Below are 21,265 nucleotides of genomic sequence, written 5' to 3'. Positions count from 1 at the left end.
AAGTCATACAGAACTTTCAGAGCAGAAAGAGACCAGGGGTGGTGCCTGTCTCTATTGCCTACCCTGATAGAAGCTGGGGCCCAGGAGCTCAGTGTAAGGCTGTGCTGATGTCCCTTGTAACTTTCGTATCATGGGGGGTGAGAGCTCAGGGGTCAAGTTCCTCCAGCATTGGGGGAAGAGAAAGGGCCTGAACTTAAACTATGTGTGTACAGCTTTTCCCTTCTCCTTGCTATGGAGCCTCTCAGGCAACCAGTTAAAACTCCCTTAGGTGAGGCAGGGAGAAGCCTCCCTGGTTCATGGCACATAATAGCTGCTTAATAAATGTTGCTGGAATTGAATTACATGCAGACAAGAAGGTTTTTGGGAGTGAAGGGACTTTATGTGAATTCAGTCCAGAGGCAGGAGCCTGTAGGTGGGCACCACCCAGGATCAAGTGCCAGGAGTTGATAGGGGCCGCACCCTTCTGGGTGTGCCCGATGTTGAAACCTGGCAGCCACCCTAGATTTCTCCCTGCTCCCACTCCCACCCTGCTCAGTTCACTCTGCCTCTTCCTAAACTCACTTGAATCTGCTCTGCTGTTTCCCTTGTCCTCCTCTCAGCAACCATATTTCCAGCCCAGACCACTGCCGTATCATACCTGGAATCCTCGCTTCCAACCTATTGTACAAACCGCATCAAAGTGATATTACTGAGACCAGAATGGTGATCCCTCTCCCTGCTTAAACACTGCTATGAGTCCCCATTGCCTACAGGATAAAGCTCAAATTCTTCAAAAAATGACATGTAAAGCCCCATGCGCCTGCTTTCCTCTCCAGTTTCCCTTCTTACCCACTACCCCCACTGCCACTCTGGGCACGGGTCAGACTGAACTGTCCACTCGTGGAGAATGCCAAGCACCCTTTATCTTCCAGGGTTTTGTGTATGTATATGCTTCCTCGAGGTGGAGATTAGCATTGTCTCACACACACACACCCCTTGTTTCCTCCTGCTTAGTCTGATTAATTTCTAGGTCTCCTTCAAGTCCCATATTAGACTCTGCTACGACTGGGAAGCTGTCACTTACCCCCTTCCCTCCGCACCCTGTCAGTGCTGGCCTGGGTGCCCCTCTCTGCTCTCCCAGCTCCCGGTGCCCCCCAGGCCTTTACTTTTGCATTTACCTTTGTGATCCCAGTTTTTGCTCCCCCTGAGGAGGAGTGAGTCTCCTCCCTTCTTCAGGGTGTGCCCCTGCCTGGTTCACTGCTTTATCTCCAGGGCCTGGCCCAGTGCTGACACTTGGCAGGCGTGTAGCTGTGACCACTGTAACTGCGCCAGAGCCCACCTTCATTCAGCACACGCTGCGTGCCAGGCCCCGGGAGGGTGCCTTCAGGCATAAATGTGGTTAATCCTCACATGGCTGAATAACAGGGTCCATTCCCACCTGTTTCCTGTCCTTTAGAGGTGGAAAGCTAAAGCCTCATCATCTCCCAGACCTACTCCTTTGGGAGTGGTGGGTGCACATTGTGATCCAACGCTGAGATCCCTCATGTGGGATTTGGAAGGTGGAAGGGAGCTAGAGGCCACCTTCCTACCGCTTTGGCTATTCCCTTCTGGCAAACAGGGTCATACAGATGTGCGTCTTTTCCTGCAGCGGTGTCCAGTGTGTGGTCCCCACCCCCGGCAGCAGCAGTGGAGGCCCTGCCTGCTCCCTGGGTCACAGCCACGACAGTGTATCTTGAACTCAGGTTGCCAGTGATAACGTCCAGATGCTCACCTTCTCCTCCTGCCGAGGACGAGGGAGCAGATCCTCTGGAGACTCAGCCTTACCTCCTCCCTTCCCCCATCCAGCCATCCAACCATCCCATTAGCACCTAACCCCCGTATCAAGTCACTCTCTGCTCAAAATACCTTGAGTGGTTCCTGTTTCCTGTGCTAAACTCTGGCTGATACGACTGTTGTTATCCTTATTTTACAGATGGGGAAACCGAGGCACAGAGAAGCAAAGTGATCTTCCCAGAGCCACACAGCCAGTGGGCGGTAGGGCCAGGCTCCAAACCCAGGTCTTTCTGATCCCCGAGCCCACTGCACTATCTTGCCTGGTGAATATGTGTTGGTGTTGCCAGATGTGGGAGGAGGCCCGGTGAGCTTTTAGGCGGTGGGCTGAGCTGACACCCATGGCAGGTCCTGAGCAGGTCCCCAAGGTGTCTGTTCCTTCCTGAGAAGCACAAGCGGCTCAGGTTCCCGGGAACTGACCCCAAGGCTGGGGCTGTGGGATGTGTGGGGCAGGGAGGCTGCTGAGAGCCACGCCGTCTGGGCACCACGTCAGTCAGTTCCCAGGGTTGGAGCCCATCAGCAGTGTCTGGAGAAACACTTAAGCGACCAGTGCAAAATCAGATTAGGGGGATGGCGAGGTGGAGGCGTCACAAGGCCCGGAGGCCGTCTTGGGCGGCACCACCTTGGTGAACTTGTAGTGGTTTGTTCTTGTCATTCCCCCAGGGTTGAATGGAGCCTGAGAGTCTGACAGACATTTGAGGCTCATGTATGTACCAGAATTCAGAGGGAGAACATGGTGGGCACTCAGACTGAATGTTCCTGCCAGCATGCTCTCTCCTATTAGACAGCTAAAAGTATAGGGGAGGCCAAAAGGTTGTCCAGTGAGGAGAAAAGTAAATCAAAGGAGTTGGTTGATGCTTCAGGTATTTAGAGGACACCAGTCTTAGGCTGACTACATCTGAAGGCAGGGAGCAAGGCAGCCAGTGGGCCAGACCCTCTCCCTGGACAGATCTTCCTCTGGTGTCTTCACTCATGTATACGTTCTTTCTTTCTTAAACAGACTCAGTAAGTGAGTGCTATCACGTAACAAGCATCAACAGATCCTCCTGGCCTCACAGAGACGTTCCAAGGGAAAACATGTCTTCTGAGTTTCCTTGTTGATTAGTGCCTTTCAACATCCTGCCTTTGCACAGGTGCAAACCATTTTCTTGTCAATGACTCTAAATGCGCTAGTTGCCTGTGAGACGTGCAGGGTTGCCCGGCCCTGTAATGACTTAACATTCCTAGACATCTGAGGTACCTGGGACATTAATTCTCCACCACCACAGGTCTGCCGGCAGAAGTTCAGCCAAAAGGTAGGAAGGGAGGGGAGGGAGTCTGACAAAGGGTATAGAACGCAGACACATTTTCATTCATTTCTCCGAGGCTGCCCATAGGTTCACAGGGATCTCCTGTGTTTGTTCCTTTATCAGACCTGGGCTTGGGAAACACTGCTGCTAATTCACTCGAGTTCCTGAAGTTCACCTGGATTTTAGGGTCCTTATCACACTGTATTGTAAGCACTGATTTTCTTATATTGCCCCCACCAGACAGAGCTTCTTGCAAACAGAGACTGGCCCTCATTCACTTTGCTATCTTCCCAGCCTAAGCCAGGGCCTGGCACATGGTCTGTGTTTAACACATGCTTGCTGGTCAGCTCTACCATGCCTCCACACAGCTCTCTCTGGATGCTCTTCTCTGGGAGAAATGTAGCCTTCCCTTTCTCTACCCAGCTCAGATGTCACCTCCTGCAGAAGCTTCCCCAAGTCTCTCAAATCAAAAGGGCTCAACAACTTTGCATGTTGTTCCCTCTCCTCTCAAGAAGCTCAGTCTGATAGGGTTTAGAAAAGCAAGCTAATGTGTACAGTGCACTGTGATGCTTGACAGACTTTAAATGGGCAAAGGATCACTGGGTGTTCATTCAGTGGAGTGCTCTGAGTTGTCTAGGATTCCAAGCTGTCTGATTCTCTAGGGAACTAACTGCACATTTGATTATCTTTCGCTGGGCTGTTTTATAACTTTGCTGTGATGGACGTTAACTCGTACAGGGCTGATGATGGCACAGATGTTTCCTGCCTGATGTGTGATGCAAATTGTTCCTGTTCGTGGCAATGCAAATGAGTTTTGTCCAGTAGAGAATAAGTCTCCATAAGTCCAATTCTCATTTGAAAGTTGTAAAATCTTACTGGTTCTTTCCTTTTGTTTTTTTTTTTTCAATTCAATTATTTTAGTAAATGAGTAAGAAATAGAAAATTTTAAATATAGAAATTTTGTCTTTTTACATTTTATTTTATTTAATTTTTATTGGAGTATAGTTGCTTTCCAATGTTGTCTTAGTTTCTACTGTACAGCAAAATGAATCAGCCACACACATACATACATCCCCTCCTTTTTGGATTTCCCTCCCATTTAGGTCACCACAGTGCATTAAGTAGAGTTCCCTGTGCTATACAGTATGTTCTCATTAGTTGTCTATACTGGTTCTTTCCTTAATTAATGAGTTATATAAACATGTTAATTTTATTTCTGTATGACAGTCATGATTTTACCATTTTGCAAATTATGTTTCAGTGGTAAAAACTATGACAGAGGTAGTGATAATATGTACCGAGCATTTATTCTGTGTCAGGAAGTATGCTAAAGATTTTATAGTTGTCATATTTAATCCTCACAGCAACCCTATAAGGTAAGTTCTATTTATTAGTCCCATTTTACAGATATAGGAACTGAGGCCTAGAGGTTAAGTAACTTGCTTAAGGACCCAGAGTTAATAAGTGGTCTGTCTGGACTTAGTACCCAGAGACCTGGGATTTGACACTAAGATTCATATTCTAACTGCACTGTCACCATAAAGGCACTCAGAAATAAATTGGGGCAGCCACTGTGAAACAGTATGGAGATTTCTCAAAAAACTAAAAACAGAACTACCATATGACCCAGCAATTCCACTCCTGGGTAAATATCCAAAAAACAAAACAACAAAACAAAAAACAACACTAATTTGAAAAGATACATGCGCCTCAATGTTCATAGCAGCATTATTTACAATTGTCAAGATATGGGGACTTCCCTGGCAGTCCAGTGGTTGAGACTCTGTGCTTCCACTGCAGGGGACTCGGGTTTGATCCCTGGTCAGGGAACTAAGATCCCCCATGCTGTGTGGTGTGGCCAATAAATAAATAAAATATGGAAGCAACCAAAGTGTCCATCAACAGATGAATGAGTAAAGAAGTGGGTGTATATATATGCAATGGAATACTACTCAGCCATTAAAAAGAATGAAATTCTGCTATCTGCAGCAACATGGATGGAATTGGAGGGCATTATACTAAGTGAAATGTCAGACAAAGACATACTATATGTTATCACTTGTATGTGGAATGTAAAAATTACAACAAACTGGTGAATAAAACAAAAAGAAGCAGACTCACAATATAGAGAACAACCTAGTGGCTACCAGTGGGGAGAGGGGCAATATAGGTGTAGGAGGAAGAAAAAGGGTTGCTATGGGATTATATGAGATCATGTGTGTGAAACTTTTGAAAATTGTAAAGCACTATAGAATTTAAAGAATCATTCATTCAATTAAAAGAACAAAACAGATCAGTGGAAAAAAAAACAAATTGGGGAATCAGAGAAGTCCTCCTGGTAAAAGGAGACATGAAGCAAGTTTCAAACGGTGGATAGGAGTTGGTGCAGAGGAGAAAGGAGGGAGGGGTTTCCCGGCAGAAGTCAGCATGTAGGAAGGCAGGGAAGTCTGAAATAAGGTCCTGCACTTAAGGAACTAAGAAATTCACCTGGGGCTTCCCTGGTGGTGCAGTGGTTGAGAATCCGCCCGCCAATTTGGGGGGCACGGGTTCGAGCTCTGGTCCGGGAGGATCCCATGTGCTGCGGAGCAACTAAGCCCGTGCGCCACAACTACTGAGCCTGCATGCTACAACTACTGAAGCCTGCGTACCTAGAGCCCGTGCTCCGCAACAAGAAGCCACTGCAATGAGAAGCCCGTGCACCACAACAAAGAGTAGCTCCTGCTTGCCGCAACCAGAGAAAGCCCACGCGCAGCAACAAAGACCGAACACAGCCAAAAATAAATAAATAAAAAGAAGAAAAAGAAACTCACCTGGGCTGGAGAGCGGGGTGTGGGCTGACTATTGGCAGAAGAAGACTGCAGAGGTATGTGGGAGCTCATCAAGAAGGGCCCTATGGGTCAGGCTAAGGAGTTTGGACTTTATCCTCAAACTACAGGATTTAAAGCAGAGTGAGTGATTAGATGAGTTTTATTATTTTTATCTTTATTGCCTTTATTTGAAGTTATAAAAGCAGCTGAAAATCTGGCCTTTTTAGAAAAATCATTTTAGAAGCAGTGTTGAGGCTGCATTGGAGGTGGTGAGAAAAGACAGGGAGGATGTTAAAAACCAAGTCTATGGCAGGGAAAAAGGAAAAGCATTGCAAGGAGAAACAGTATGTACAGCAGTTCAATCTATACATTCGGGCAACCGATGAGGTACGTGGAGGTGGGAATGGGGAGAGGCTGGGACGCAGGTAGTTTAGAGCCCTCCAAAGCTCAGAACTCCATCTACTGCAGGCCTGTTTATGCTCATTCTTAGCATTTGAGAAACAAGATAGTACTTGGGATTTAAAAGGAAAAGGGTTCTTCGCATTCTGAAAAGCATATGTAAATAGGGCCTGACACAAAAGTACCCAGGCACTTTTCTTTTAGCCTCAAGGGGAAAAAAATGAGTTAGGAAAATAAAGATAAAACACAATGACAAGAATTATTATAAACCTTCTCTTAATAATTACAGACATACAGATTGTCAGCACACCAGGTGATTTTTAATCCCAGCCCAGTTCCCCTCCTGGCTTCTTAATGGCTGCTGGCCACTTCCTCTTGGGACCTGGCCAGAGTAAGCTCAGGAAATGCAAACTTTTAATTCTGGAATCAGTAAAGCATATTAGGAAAGGAAATCCCACAACTGAAGAAATCACATTATGAATTCCAAAGCCAAGGAAAAGGATTGTAAATCAGATTGTGAATTCATTGGAGACAGGACCATTTTACTTATTTTGGTGCAGGATCCAAGTGATTGGTTTGGTCTCTATTCACCCTTCAAGATTATCCAGGATTCAACCTCTTTCATTCTCGTGTTTCCAAACTTCCACCCAGTACAACATTTAGCTCTAGCAGCTGAGCTGTCTGCAGTCTTGCTTTGCACCCTTCTGACAGCAGGGGTGGGGGAGGGGTGGTGCCAGCTAAAGGGTCAGTGTTTTTCATTTATACCCACGTCCCTAGGATTGTGCGTGAATGAGAACGTACTTGAAAGGCCTTTGTACACTCTGATGAGCTATACAAATATTACCGCATGTTCTTTATTGTCCTGGTTGATGACAACTGACACTATTTAATTTTTAAAACTACTATGAGCTCAGTACTACTATGCACTCAGCACTACTATGCACTCAGCTGTATGCAGTGTACATTCACAATCCGCACAATAATTTCATTATGTTTAACTTACCAAAGAGGCTCAGAAATTAACTTGCTCGAGTATATACTCTTTGTCCTTTTTAGGCCCTCCTGAGATTGGGTTAGAGACTTCTCCATGTGCTGTCCCATCACAGCACTTACTATGCAGTCTCCCCCACTAGACTAGGAGCTGGGGGTGCCAGGAACTGCATTCTGATCACTGTTATCCCTTCTATCTAGGAAATAGGCACATAGATGATGCTCCAAAAAATACTATTTAGGTGAATTAATGAAGGCTGATCTTATGTCCACTGCTCTTTTCTGAATATTGCTGTTTTCCTTATAACTTACTGTTCACTGTCTGCTTTCCCCTACTAGAAGGTAAGATGCATAGAAAGACATTTTGTTCATGACTGGATTCTCAAAGCCTAGAGCAATGCTTGGGGAACTAGTAAGGGTCCAGTAAATACCTGTTAGTAAATAAACTAAAATAGCTGCTCGGGCAAGCAAATTCTACTTTTTGTGACATCATAGTATTGTTTTCTGATGCTGATCTCAGTAAGATAATGTTCGACAACCGTTAACACTGTAACGTGGGTAAGTGCGGAATGCTCTGGCTTCCTGAGTTAAACATTCACTTGCAGCTGAATGATGACTGCAAGGGGAACTGCAGGAATGCTGTCCCCAAGAGCACCGTCTCAGGAAGGAGACACTGGTGGTTGACACAGGCAGCCCGTGGACTCTACACTCTACATACAGCTTTGGTCCAGCACCAGCGAAATCACGGCTAGAGACCACTGTGCTCTTGACTTCCATCTCATTCACCTTCCTTTCACCAGATGCAATTCTTGAAGCAGAAAAATAAAACCTGTTTGTAATAATTATCAGCTTCATTTTCTTAGGAGTCATCTGTCTCTTGCCAGAACTCTTCTAGATCAAAGGTACTGTTTTTTCCTCTCTGTAAACCAGTATTATGTGCTCCATTAAATATTTTCTTTTAGTATAAAAGTAACCATGACATCAAGAAACTTTAGAATGTGGAAAAAATATAGACAAACGTTACCTCTAAATTTACCAGGCTCACAAAATTAGTATATTTGTGTATGTCCTTTATCCCCTGTGCATATGTATATATTATGCACACACACACACACACACACCATGGTAGTTTGTGTTCTGCTTTTTTCATTTAACATTGTGCTGTGAATATATCATAAGGACTTCATAACCATCTGTTTAAATAGTTATTGATACAAGAAATTGATCATTTCAAAGGAACAATTTTCTTATATAAATTCCAAGTCTGGAATTCTTAGGGAAAAGATGTGAACTCATGGTATTTGACACATATTATGAAATTGCTTTGCCAATATTGTTGTACCAATTTATTGAGCCACCAACTGATGATAATTTATAATTTAAGTCATGTTATTGATATAGTAGAGAAAAATAAAAATCTCATCAATCTTTCAGTTTACCTTTAAGAACATTGCTAGGGACAAAGGACTCACGATTGGTTTACTAGTTACATTTCTGCTCTTTAAGAATCATCACAGATATTGAGGGGAAAAGATTGTCAGTTGCTAATCAGGTGTCTTCCTTGTGGAGGCAGAGTACAAAGAGCAAGGGCTTTGGGATTCAAATCCATCTTACTTAAAGAGCCGGGACATATATGCAACAACCTCATGAGGTGTTAGTTTCCATTCATTTCCAAACAAAGACCACTACATTTGTAAGACTAAACGGAGGATCTGATCCAACAGGACAGTTTTTGATCATTTAGCTAATAGTCTTATCTTTAAGAGTCACTCCCTTAGAGCTATCCTCTGCATGTTAAGGCTCCACCCACCTTGGAAATTAGAAGAGCTCAGTTTTTTCCCCAGGTACCACTTTTCTTTGATTTTTTTTTAATAGTCAGGTGCCTACCCTTATTAAGCCCTTACTTAACACAAGCTGTCACATATCAACTAACCTTCCTGACAACCCTAGTGGGGGATGGTACTATTAATACCTTACAAAAGAAAACATCTGATGCTTAACCCTAGCAGTCTATATTGTTAAGCAACCGGTAGGCTGTGATTCCTTTGCTAGCTATTCCAGTCTCCTCTAGCAAGTCAAGGTAAAAGTCAGCAAAAAGTAAATAAATCAGTGCTGTTCAGCTGAGGAGAAAGATACTCTGCCAATCACTCTCAATTGAATGATTGTCACTATGGCCCCGACTAAATGGGGGAAAGGATACAAAGCTAGAACACGTTTCAGGAACGATGTACTTGAAACCTCCTTAGATGCTTCAGATTAGAAGCATCTAAGGAGGTTTGGCTTAATTTCTCACATTTGGGCAAGCCAGGCAAGTTTAGGCCATCACTTCCCTATCAAGTTTTCACAGTGACAGAAGTCTATCACTAACCTCTTTCTTCAAGTGCCTGAGCTGATTAAAACAAGCCATGTTGTTGCAAAGGTGGAAATTTACTGTTAACCTTTCCTCATCTTTCCAACCATAAGGAGGGGGCAGGGGGCACACACCTGATAATTAAGTTTATTACACTGTGAACCATTTGCTAGGGAAGGTGTAAAACCCAGACACTGAGGTTTTTCATATAAACCAATACCCAATTTATCAATCTGAAATTCAATATAATAAAACATTGCCTCATATATTAAATGGCTTTTAACAATTTTTTTCCTTTTTAAAATACAGGATTAATATTGACATATATAATCTATGGCACAAACTACTAAATTCACACAACCCAAGAATAAGAGGATTATTCATCAATGGGATTAAATCAGGGATAAAAATACCTCCCTGAATTTTCCATAATTTGTTTTAGCATCATCCTTTCCTGAGTATTTTTTGTAGAAATTATTTATTTTGAATAGTTTAAGATAATTTCAGTTCTCAATAGAGGACTATAATGTGATAATATGATCTTGTTATCATGATCATCTACAAATGTCCAACCTATCCGTTTCTTAAATAATTTTCCAGATTTGAATTGGGAGGCTATTCCAGAGTATACTCTTGAACAGCCCCAAGCCTCTTTGGGCACAACTACTTAGAGAGCTGTATGTTCTCCGTGACTTACGGAGTGTGGAACAACGCAAAGATAGGCAGGTACTCTATTCTCCCAAAGCAGCCACTGAAGCTGTGTCAACTGAAATAAAATTAAGTAGTCAATCCTCATATGGAGCAAGGGACAACAGACTGTCCAGTCAGAGAGCCCAGATGCATCCAGTGTTGAACACAACACTGCAACACAGAGAGGATTAGTTGATTGTTAACAAGGAATAGATGGCAGAGTAGGCCTATATCGGGTTTTAGTGTTGGCTCTGTTACCAAACTTGATCTTGAATAAATCCCTTAAGCTTGTATCTTCGGTGGGAAAAAGTCAGAGTTGGACTGGGTAATAAAAGGTTTGTTTAGTCCAGCTTTGAGCCAGTTTTTAAACTTTGCTTCAGAATACAGCAACTTCAGAACACTTCCTTCTAATAAATGGTCAGTCTGCACCAAAACCCCTCACTTCACTAACAAGATTCAACTAATGGAAAAAGACTAAGTAGGGTCTTATGTGTGGATGTAGCTTAACAACTGGGATGGGGAAAAATCATCTCATACACCAGGTTTACTCCCCCCACCTCACATTTTTTACTTGTATTACTTTACTCAAGGGTGATCCTCATTTTTATAGAAGGGGAAACAGGTACACAGAGGTTAAGTCCATGGAAAATGGCAGAGTCCAAACTGGAGCCAAGCCTGCCAACAATCACAGTAGACTTCTCCACTAAAATTCCTCCTCCATCTGTCATGATACTTGGGCACAGAAGGGGAGCTTTCATTGTATCCTTAAGATTAACTGCTCTGGTTTCAAAATGCTTTCAGAGAGGTCGTTTCAAAAAATTCCCCTCCTGGTTGCCTTAAAGAAGAGGTAAGGAGAAAAATCAAAATAAGCCATATACACAAATCCCAACACACATAAGCTGAATAATTTACATTAGGAAGGGCCAAATTGAATCTTGATAATAAAAATGAAGACACAAAATATTTTCCTCAAGAAAATAAGCACATGGAAGAAGAAACGTTTCTTTAAAAAAAAAAAAAAGTTTATTTTAAAAAGCCAGCCTCTGAAGGTTTTATATCTATACTTTCACACTGTCAATTACAATGATATTTTAAAATGCATTGAATATAATTTATTGACTGTCTATCATTATCCTCCTGCCACCATTTAAAAGATATTAGGTGAAAAAATATTTACAGTTTTCATTCTGGTCCATCCTCCTTCCTATCCTTATACTAAACCCATTTCTCTACTTTTCAGATAAGTGAAAAGGGTCACAAAATCTTTAGGTTTATGTAAAGAGTAAGAATGTATCTAATAATTCTAAGCAAAACATTAATTTTCTTTAAGGCCTTATAAGAAAAAGAAAACAAGTTACTTATTAAAGCAAACATAGCAACTTCTCTCCCAATCTTATCCTTATTGGTTTGTGTGGGCCAAATCTCTATGGGTCTCTTTAATTAGCAAATATTTTTTAAAAAAACCCAAAAAACTGAACACACAAAGACTATCTCACACACAGTGCTAAGCTAGATGTGGATATAAATGGAACCACTATGAATCAAAGGGGGAAAATTCCAGGAAAAACAACAACAAAAGATTCCAAGTCTCACAGTTTAACTGAAGTTTTGGAAAAACCTAAGCTGAATTCAGCTGCTGTTAGAAATGCCTGTCTATGTTTAATTTACTGAGGAGGCACAAATACACAGTTTTGTGTATTTTAATACTAAGTTTTCCAGTGGAGGGGGGGGAATACTATGTGATCTCAAAAGGGGCGGTGATCTATGACCACTCAAAATTTATCTTTGGAAAGGGGAGCAAAAATAGTAATTTAATGAAGTCAACTCTCAAGCACTTGGCTTCTAATAAGCAAACCAAGAAAAGATACTGGAGGAGGTGTACTGATGAGTACATGCGTCTAGAACAGCCAAGATGTTTGCAAAGTTTTATGCCTTAAGTTTCCTAAATATATATCTAGCAGGCACATATGCCAAGCAACTATTGATGCTAGGAAAATATTTTAGTCAGGATTTTATAAAAACCCCAACTTTCAAATCTTCTAGTGACAATGTCCGACACTATTATTACAAATAACAATGAAGCAAGATTAATTTTAAATTTTAGATTTGCCTCAAACTAGTTATTTTTCCTTGTAACAGAACACTTAAAATGGATGAATTAAGCAGAATGGTTTTAAAAGTTAAGGCTCCCTAAAGACTAAAACTTAAGGCACATATTATTATCACACTATCACAGCACATTATCATGACACTGTTAAAAGCAAAGACTTAAACAAACAAAAACACAAACCGACTTCCTTCTCTCATTCTTTTTCAACCACTTCCTTCCCAAAGGCTATGACATTTTTAGCCCAGGCTACTGGTAAGGAGTGAAACAAAAATTCCATCAATGAACCCCTGGTATGAAATGTCCAGTATTTGCATTGAGCACCACTGGTAGATCACAGGCCAATAGAACATTTGGGGTCATGAGCTGCTCCATTTACCCATCAGCCCCACAGGTTCAAACTGGACTCTCCTCCTCCTTGGGGCCTCCTTCTATGCCTTTAGGCTCCAGAGATTCTGCTGCATCGGTAACTTCTTTTGGCTTCTCAGCAACATCTATACTGGTCTCCTCCTCTTTACTTTCCTTTTTCTGCTGCTGCTCAGCTTTCTGTTCTTTTGCAAGAAGTCGGTAATTGATGCCCATGCCGATGAAAAGATAGATGCCTGCGACAATAAGGATTATACCACATGCCCAGTATGTGTATTTGTAGTCTCCATATATGTCATTGAGACGACCTAAAGATGTCAAAAAGAAAAAAAGAAAAAATTATGTGGGTAGACAGTTACGCCCTTTCCCAAATAAAGCTTAAGAATCCATTCAATGAGCCCATAAATGACTAATTAGTCTAAAAAGAAACTGCTCATAATTATCTGATCTTTTACTTAAAATGTCACACTGATTTTGGATGGCCCTGCACAGTCTGTTAACTTTAGGAACTTGAAAATAATTAAATCTTGGCAAATTTGAATTGGGAAAATCCTAGAGACCACCTAGAGTCAATCCTCTCAATATTCAATGGAAAAATTTGTTGCTCAAAAGAGGTTTAGTAGTCTTGCCCAAGGCCATAGAGCTAATTCCAGTCTCCCAGGCCAATGCACTTTCTCTGACATCAGCATTTCCCAAAGGGCGTTCCTGTGAACACTCACGCTCTGCTAACATTAACTAACGGCAACACCTTTCCACCATTCTAAGTGCTTAATCCTCACAACAGGAAGCTTAATTCCTTAAAACAGGAATCCTCTATCATCGTCCCCACTGTATAACAGAAAAACTGAAGTACAGAAACCTTAAGTGACTCGTCCAAGGTCACAAAGCTTGTGAAACAGGTTGGCTGATTCAACCCAGCAAGTCTGACTCTGAGGCCTGCACCATAACTTCTGTGCTACAGGGTTACTCCCTAGTGTTTCCAAAGTCAAGTAAATTTGGAAATGACACATAGTCTTTTCTATTAAAGGCTTTATTAGACCTGATAGTAAAGAAACTTATTTACTTTGGCGTTTCCAAACTTTTCTCGGCCATGAATCCCTTGTTATAGTAAAATTTATTAGCATCTCAAAATAGTATTTATTAAACTATGGAAAACCCTACACATATAAAGGACATAATAACCAATTCAAATATAATTCCATACGGTTTTCCAACATAGGGCATCATGCACTCAGCAATACTTATTGATTCTCTAAATATACACACGGCCCTGGGTCTGCTAGGCCCTGAGTTAAGGGTGAGCAAAGGAGGTAACATCCACAGCTCAGTGGAGAAGAGAAGTGTTAATCCAATAACTATACAGACTGTGACAAGTGCTACAAGGAGGGTCTGAAGGCAGAAAATAGGGGTTTTAGCCCAGCAATTAGGGTCAGGAAGCCTTTTCTTAAAGTGTAACCTTAGCCAAGACTTATAGGATAGGAGTTATCAAGGAGAAGGGAGATGGGAAAAGGCTCAGGGCAGAGAACAGCGAGTGCAAAGGCAGGTGGTAGGAGGAAGCACAGGGTGTGAGAGGAGAAGCAGAGAGAGCAAACTGAGTGGTGGGAAATGAGGCTGGAGACACAGGTGGGCCAGGCCACGCAGGACCTAGTAGGCCACAGCAGGGAATCTGATCTTCACCCTAAGAACATGGGAAGCAACTGGAGTGTTCTAAGAGACGAAGAACAGCTAGGGTGGATATGGGTAAAGTTAGAAGGCTACTGATAGAAGATAGAAGATTTGGATAAGAGTGGTAGTTGTGATGGAGAGCAAACGGAGAGCAAACGGGCAGATTAGAAAGAGATTTAGGAAGCAAAAACGGACAGGATTTGGAGTCTCCTTGGGTATATATAGGGAGGAGAAAGGGTGGACAGGTCAGTAGTGGATCTTCTGTTATGTATCCTTCCTTACTTTATAGTACATAATCTCAAAAGCATGACTCACATCCCGAAGTCCAAATTATAGTTGCATTCTGTATTAATAATAATTTAAAAATGTAAACCATTTAGCATTCTTAAGAGAATAATACATCAGGTTTTATTGTCACTTACTAGCTGTGTGATCTTGGACAAGTTATTTCACTTTTAGAATCCTCTATTTCTTTATTTATAAAGCAGGAACAATAATAGTCCGACATCACACACTTGTAATATATGACAAAATACAGAAAAAGATTAGGACAGTCCCTGGTATACTGTGAGCCCTCACCTGGTACCTACTGTTATTATTTTAAATATTACTGCTGAATAAATTCCACAATTAAAAAGAAATCACCAACAGTATTTTAAAGGTGGTTATACATACATTTTTCTACAATAAACAGGTTAGTTTTTTTATCAGGAAAAATTATTATACATACTTAAGTGTGTAACAGTTTTTTATTCCTCTTTCAGCTTGATGATTCACTTTAATTCAGTTCTATTATTTGAGCAATTACGCTGTACCAAGCATTGTGCCAGCACTGAGGGTACAGAAGCGAAGAAAGACTATCAAGCAGCTCACCAATTTCTGCTTTCTGTCACCTTCGTAATCTTCTGTTTTATGTTATTAGAACCATAGAAATAGGGAGACATACTATACCTAAAAGTGGTGGCCCCAGCAGGACAGGACAGCATTCCACAATGGTCACCAATCCCACAGCACTGGAGAACCTCTGGGGTCCAACAAGGTCCATCAGCGTTTCAAACAATACTGAGCTGAGCCACCCAAATGCAAATCCGAAGAATCCCGCATAGACACAGAATCCTATATAGCTAGAGGACAAAGGTGCTGCCAGATGACAAACTCCATTTGCAATAATAGAAGCAGCAAAAAAATACTGAACTCGAGGTCTTATCCACTTTGTGTTGGCTACAAGTCCCATAGAAGGTCTGGCTACCATGTCAACAAAAGCCAGAATGGAAAGAAGGAAGGCAGACTTCTCACTAGAGTAATGCTGACTCTTGCCATAATTACTAAGAAAGACCAAAGGTGTAAATAGTCCAAAAAACATGAGCACATTTCCAGACAGGTAGAGCAAAAAGCCTCTGTGCTTGAACAGGGATAAGTCCAGGAATTTATTAAGTGTTTGGAAGACTGATCTTTTCTCTTCTTTCGGATTTCCTCCAATGAGATCTGTATTTGCATCACTTGCCCCCTTTTTTGCGTCGGATTTTCCAGCTTCCTGAAGGGATTCTTTAGACTTATATCTCCCTGCAGTGGTTGGCTTGGGCCCTATTGGTCTCATCAGAGCTCCAGCCACACAGCAGTTTAATAGTAAGCCCCCAAGAATTAGGAAGCTTCCTCTCCAGCCATAGATACCAAAGAAAGCCTGATTAAGGGGGGCCAGGGTAGAGAGGAACACAGGGCTGCCTGCCATGGCCAGTCCATTTGCCAACGGTCGCCTCTTGTAGAAATACTTGCCAATCATGGTTAAAGCTGGATTCAAGTTGAAGGCAAGCCCAAGACCTGGGGAGAGGGGGTGAAAAAAGAATCACATACTCCAATAAATGTCAGAAACATATTTGGCATTACTTAACCAGACAAAGAAATTAAGAGGTATATAATTCAAAAAGATATAAATAAATGGAAAGATATTCTGTGCTCATGGATTAGAAGAATTAACATTGTCAAAATGTCCTTATTACCTAAAGCAACCTACATGTTCAGTGCAATCCCTATCAAAATCCCAAGGACATTTTTCACAGAAATAGAACAAAAAATTCTAAAATTTACATGGAACTAAAAAAGACCCAATGTTCATGACAGCGTTATTTACAGTTGCCAAGATATGGAAGCAACCTAAGTGTCCACCAACAGAAGAATGAATAAAGAAGATGTGGAGATATATATTATATATATTATATATATAAAATTCCCCCCAATGGAATACTACTCAGCCATAAAAAAAGGAATAAAAATTTGCCATTTGGAACAACATGGATGGACTTGGAGGGTTATTATGCTAAGTGAAATAAGATAAGTTAGAGAGAGAGTAATGCAAATACTGTATGTTACCAATTATATGTGGAATCTAAAAAATAAAACAAACTAGCAAATATAATAGAAAAGAAACAGACTCATAGAGAACAAATTGGTGGTTAACAGTGGAGAGAGGGAAGGGGGTGAGGGGTAAGATTGTGGTAGGGAATTAGGAGGTACAAAGTATTATATATAAAATAAGCTACAAGGATCTACTGTACCACACAGAGAATATAGCCAATATTTTATAATAACTATAAATGGAATATAACCTTTAAAAATTGTGAATCACTGTGCTACACACCTGAAACTTAATACTGTAAACCAACTATACCTCAATAAACAATAAAATGAAAAATAAACTTAAAAAAAGATATAAGTAATGGAAAGTACAACACAATATTGTATAGCGGTTTAAAGTGTGAGCTCTAAAGCCAGCTATGTGGACTAGCCAGAGTAATTCGGCAAGAAAAAGAAAGAAAGGGCATCCAAATTGGAAAGGAAGTAAAACTGTCAGTTTGTAGACTGTCATGATTTTATGTATAGAAAACCCTGAAGACTCCACCAAGAAATTATCAGAAATAATAAACAAATACAATAAAATTGCAGCATACAAAAGCAGTATAAGTCAAAATCTGTTACATTTCTATATGCTAACAATGAGCTATCAGAAATTAACAATCCCATTTATAATCCTAAGAAAAAGAATAAAATATCTAGGAATAAATTTAACCAAGGAGGTTAAAGATTTGCACCCTGAAAACTATAAAACACTGTTCAAAGAAATTGAAGATACAAATCAATGGAAAGATATCTTGTGCTCATGGATTGGAAGAATCAACATTGTCAAAATGTCCTTATTACCTAAAGCAATCTACAGGTTCAACGTAATCCCTATCAAAGTCCCAAGGACATTATTCACAGAAATAGAACAAAAAATTCTAAAATTTATATGGAACCACAAAAGACCCCGAATAGCCAAAGCAATCCTGAGAAAAATGAACAAAGCTGGAGGTAGCACACTCCCTGCTTTCAAACTATACTACAAAGCCATAATAATCAAAACAGCATTGTAGTGGCAGAGAAATAGATACATAGATCTATGGAACAGAATTGAAAGCCCAGAAATAAACCCATGCATACATGGACAATTAATTTACAGCAGAGGAACAAAGAACATATAGTAAGAAAGGATAGTCTCCTCAGTAAATGGTGTTGGGAAAACCAGACAGCCAATGCCAAAATAAACCAAAAAACAAAAAACCTAGACCACTATCTCACACCAAACACAAAAATTGATTCAAAATGGATTAAAGACTTGAATATAAGATCTGAAACCATAAAATTCCTAGAAGAAAATGCAGGCAGTATGGTCTTAGCAATATATTTCTAGATATGTCTCCTCCTCAGGCAAAGAAAACCAAAGCAAAAATAAACAAATGGGATCACATCAAATTGCTTCTGCATAGCAAAGGAAGTGGATCAATAAAATGAAAAGAGAACCTACTGAATGGGAGAAGTCATTTGCAAATGCTGTATCTGATAAGGGGTAATGTCCAAAATATATAAAGAACTCATACAATTCAACAACAACAAAAAAACCCAATTATAAAATGGGCAGAGTTGGGACTTCCCTGTCAGTCCAGTGGTTAAGACTCAAAGCTTCCACTGCAGGGGGCATGGGTTCGATCCCTGGTTAAGGATCTAAGATCCCGCATGCTGTGAGGAGTAGCCAAAACAAAAAAAAAAGGCAGAGCAGTTGAACAGACATTTTTCCAAAGAAGACATACAGATGAACAGGCACATGAAAAGATATTCAACATCACTAATTATTAGGGAAATGCAAATCAAAACCACAATGAGATCACCTCATACCTGTCAGAATGGCTATTACCAAAAACAAGAAATGACAACTGTTGGCGAGGATGTGGAGAAAAGGTAACACTCATACACTGTTGGTGGGAATAAACTGGTACAGCCACTGTGGAACACAGTATGGAGATTCCTAAAAAAATTAAGACTTGAACAACCATATGATCCAGGTATCCCGCTTCTGTGTATTTACCCAAAGAATACAAAAGAACACTTAATTTGAAAAGATAACGGCACCCACCCATGTTCATCACAACATTATTTACAATAGCCAAGACATGGAAACAACCTAAGTGCCCATCAACGATCAAATGGATAAAGATCGTTGATGTGTATATATATATATATATATATATATATATATATATATATACACACATACATATACATACCCCCCTCACACACACACATAATGAAATACTACTCAGCCATAAAAGATGAAATGTTGCTATTTCTGACAACGTGGATGGAGCTTGAGGGCATTATGCCAAGTAAAATAAGTCAGATGGAGAAAGACAAATACCATAATGATTTCATTCATATGTGGAATACAAAACCAACAAACAAAAACAAAATAAATGAACAAACCAAACCAAACAATTACGTAGATATAGAGAACAGAGTAGTGGTCACCAGAGAAAAAGGGGCAGAGGGCAAAATGAGTAAGGGGATCAACTGTGTGGTGAAAAAATAAATAAATAAATAAAACCAGACTATGTAGGTTCAAATTTCATCATCATCACTTATTGGCTGTGTAATGTCAGACACGTTGCCCTCCTGTGACTGTTTCATGGTATGTAAAACAGGCGCACAGCACTGCTGTGACTGAAGAACTTAGTGCCTGGCATGTAGTAAGCACTCAATAAATGTTAGTTGTTATTTTTATAATTGTTATTTATATTATTTGAAGGTGATTAACTGTCAAATCTGGCAAGTCACGTGAAGGATCATTATAAGCAAAGAATGTAATTAAGGAGACTGTTATCAAATAGAGTTTTAAAAACAGTTTTTAAAATAGAATATGCAATACAAAATTATTCCTTTTACAACAGCACCAAAAACTTTAGTGTGCAATTTATAATGGCTAAATTGTATAACTTTCCTGAAGGGCCAGAGAATTAAAACCAACACACAAAGTTTTTGTATAATTAAACACAACATTGCCAAGATGTCAATACTCCCCAAATGTAAGTGCTAACTTGACGTGATGCCAATGACAATATCAGTGCATTTCATTTTGAAGATGAGGTAAAATGATTCTAAAACATACTAGAGAACACGTGGGAGTCAACCAGAAAATTTTGGGTGATGCAGGATGGGACTAAACAGAACAGATATTTAAAATGGACTTTAAAAAGCTACAATCAATAGAATAGTGTGACTCTGACTCAGGAATAGGTAAACACTGAACGAAGAAAGTGGACAGAAAGTCCAGGAATATACCTAAAATATATATAAACATTTAATGTACGATAAAAGTAATATTTTAAATTACTGCAACAAGTATTACTCAATAAGTGGTGCTAGTATAAGTAAATATTCAAATAACTTAGAGATGCTCTTCCCTGGCCCCTGCTTGCTCCCTACCATTTATGTCTAAGCTATTCACAGAGACTTAAACCAGTAAACTAGGCTAGGTCACTCCCCTATTGCAAACCTGCTGTTGGCTTTCTGTCCATAACCTTTACCCTGACCTTACCTCCCAGATCTCATACCAGACCATTCTCACCTGTGCTAACAAGCATGCTGCTGATTTAGGGCCTATGTTCCCCTAGATTTTCACAAAGCTAGTTCCCTGCTGTTCCTCTATTAAGGTCATCTCTTTCAGCAAGGTCTCTGTATAGAATTTATCACTCCCTGATTTTTCTTATTTATTTCTGAGTAGCAGTGTCTGCCTCTTCCCATGAAACAGCACGACTTTGCTGGACTTGTTGCCCTATGCCCACAGCATGTAGACAGTGCCCAACATACATATGGTTGTTGTTCATGATATGCTCTTAAGTGACAAAAACTGGTTACAAAATACTTTATGTAACCGTATCCCTTTTTGTTCTGAAAAAAGTTATGTTTGTGTATAGAAAAAAGTTGGGAAGGATATATATACATAAAAATGTTAGTAGTCAAAGTCTCTGGACTGTGAAGTCATACATAATCTTTATCATACTCATCAGCAGTTCATTATCTTAATTTGGCTATTGAAGTAAGGGGGAAAGGACTTCCCTGGTGGCACAGGGGTTAAGAATCCGCCTGACAACAGAGGGAACGTGGGTTCGAGCCCTTCCTGGTCTGGGAAGATGCCACATGCCACGGAGCAACTAAGCCCGTGCGCCACAACTACTGAGTCTGCGCTCTAGAGCCCGCGAGCCACAACTAGTGAAGCCCGTGCACCTAGAGCCCGTGCTCTGCAACAAGAGAAGCCACCGCAACGAGAAACCCGCGCTCCGCAATGAAGAGTAGCCCGCGCTCTGCAACAAGAGAAGCCACCACAATGAGAAGCCCGCGCACCGCAACAAAGACTAGCCGCCGCTCGCCACAACTACAGAAAGGCTATGCGCAGCAATAAAGACCTAACACAGCCATAAACAAACAA

The 21,265-nt window shown here is 40.7% G+C and overlaps 1 protein-coding gene and 1 long non-coding RNA gene across 2 annotated transcripts in view; one reads left to right on the top strand and one right to left on the bottom strand.

Moving 5' to 3' along the window:
* LOC149750676 (uncharacterized) overlaps positions 1-21,200 on the top strand; it is a 77,607-nt gene extending 56,407 nt beyond the window's left edge. Inside the window, exons 5-6 of the long non-coding RNA XR_016394390.1 lie at positions 1,952-2,075; positions 2,810-21,200. This is a non-coding gene — a long non-coding RNA (uncharacterized LOC149750676). The remainder of the gene's footprint in view (positions 1-1,951; positions 2,076-2,809) is intronic.
* SLC16A1 (solute carrier family 16 member 1) overlaps positions 9,172-21,265 on the bottom strand; it is a 36,603-nt gene continuing 24,509 nt past the window's right edge. The window contains exons 4-5 of the mRNA XM_022584042.3: positions 15,424-16,290; positions 9,172-13,115 (exon numbers count right to left, since the gene is read on the bottom strand). Coding sequence (XP_022439750.1) covers positions 12,838-13,115; positions 15,424-16,290 — 1,145 coding nt within the window. The 3' untranslated portion in view covers positions 9,172-12,837. The remainder of the gene's footprint in view (positions 13,116-15,423; positions 16,291-21,265) is intronic.

The sequence above is a fragment of the Delphinapterus leucas genome, chromosome 1, assembly GCF_059928025.1.
Source record: "Delphinapterus leucas isolate spDelLeu-1000000601 "Yukka" chromosome 1, BTC_Dleu_Yukka2, whole genome shotgun sequence".
NCBI lineage: Eukaryota > Metazoa > Chordata > Mammalia > Artiodactyla > Monodontidae > Delphinapterus > Delphinapterus leucas.
Note: the sequence above shows the minus strand (reverse complement) of the source record. Positions and strands in the feature narration are given on the sequence as shown.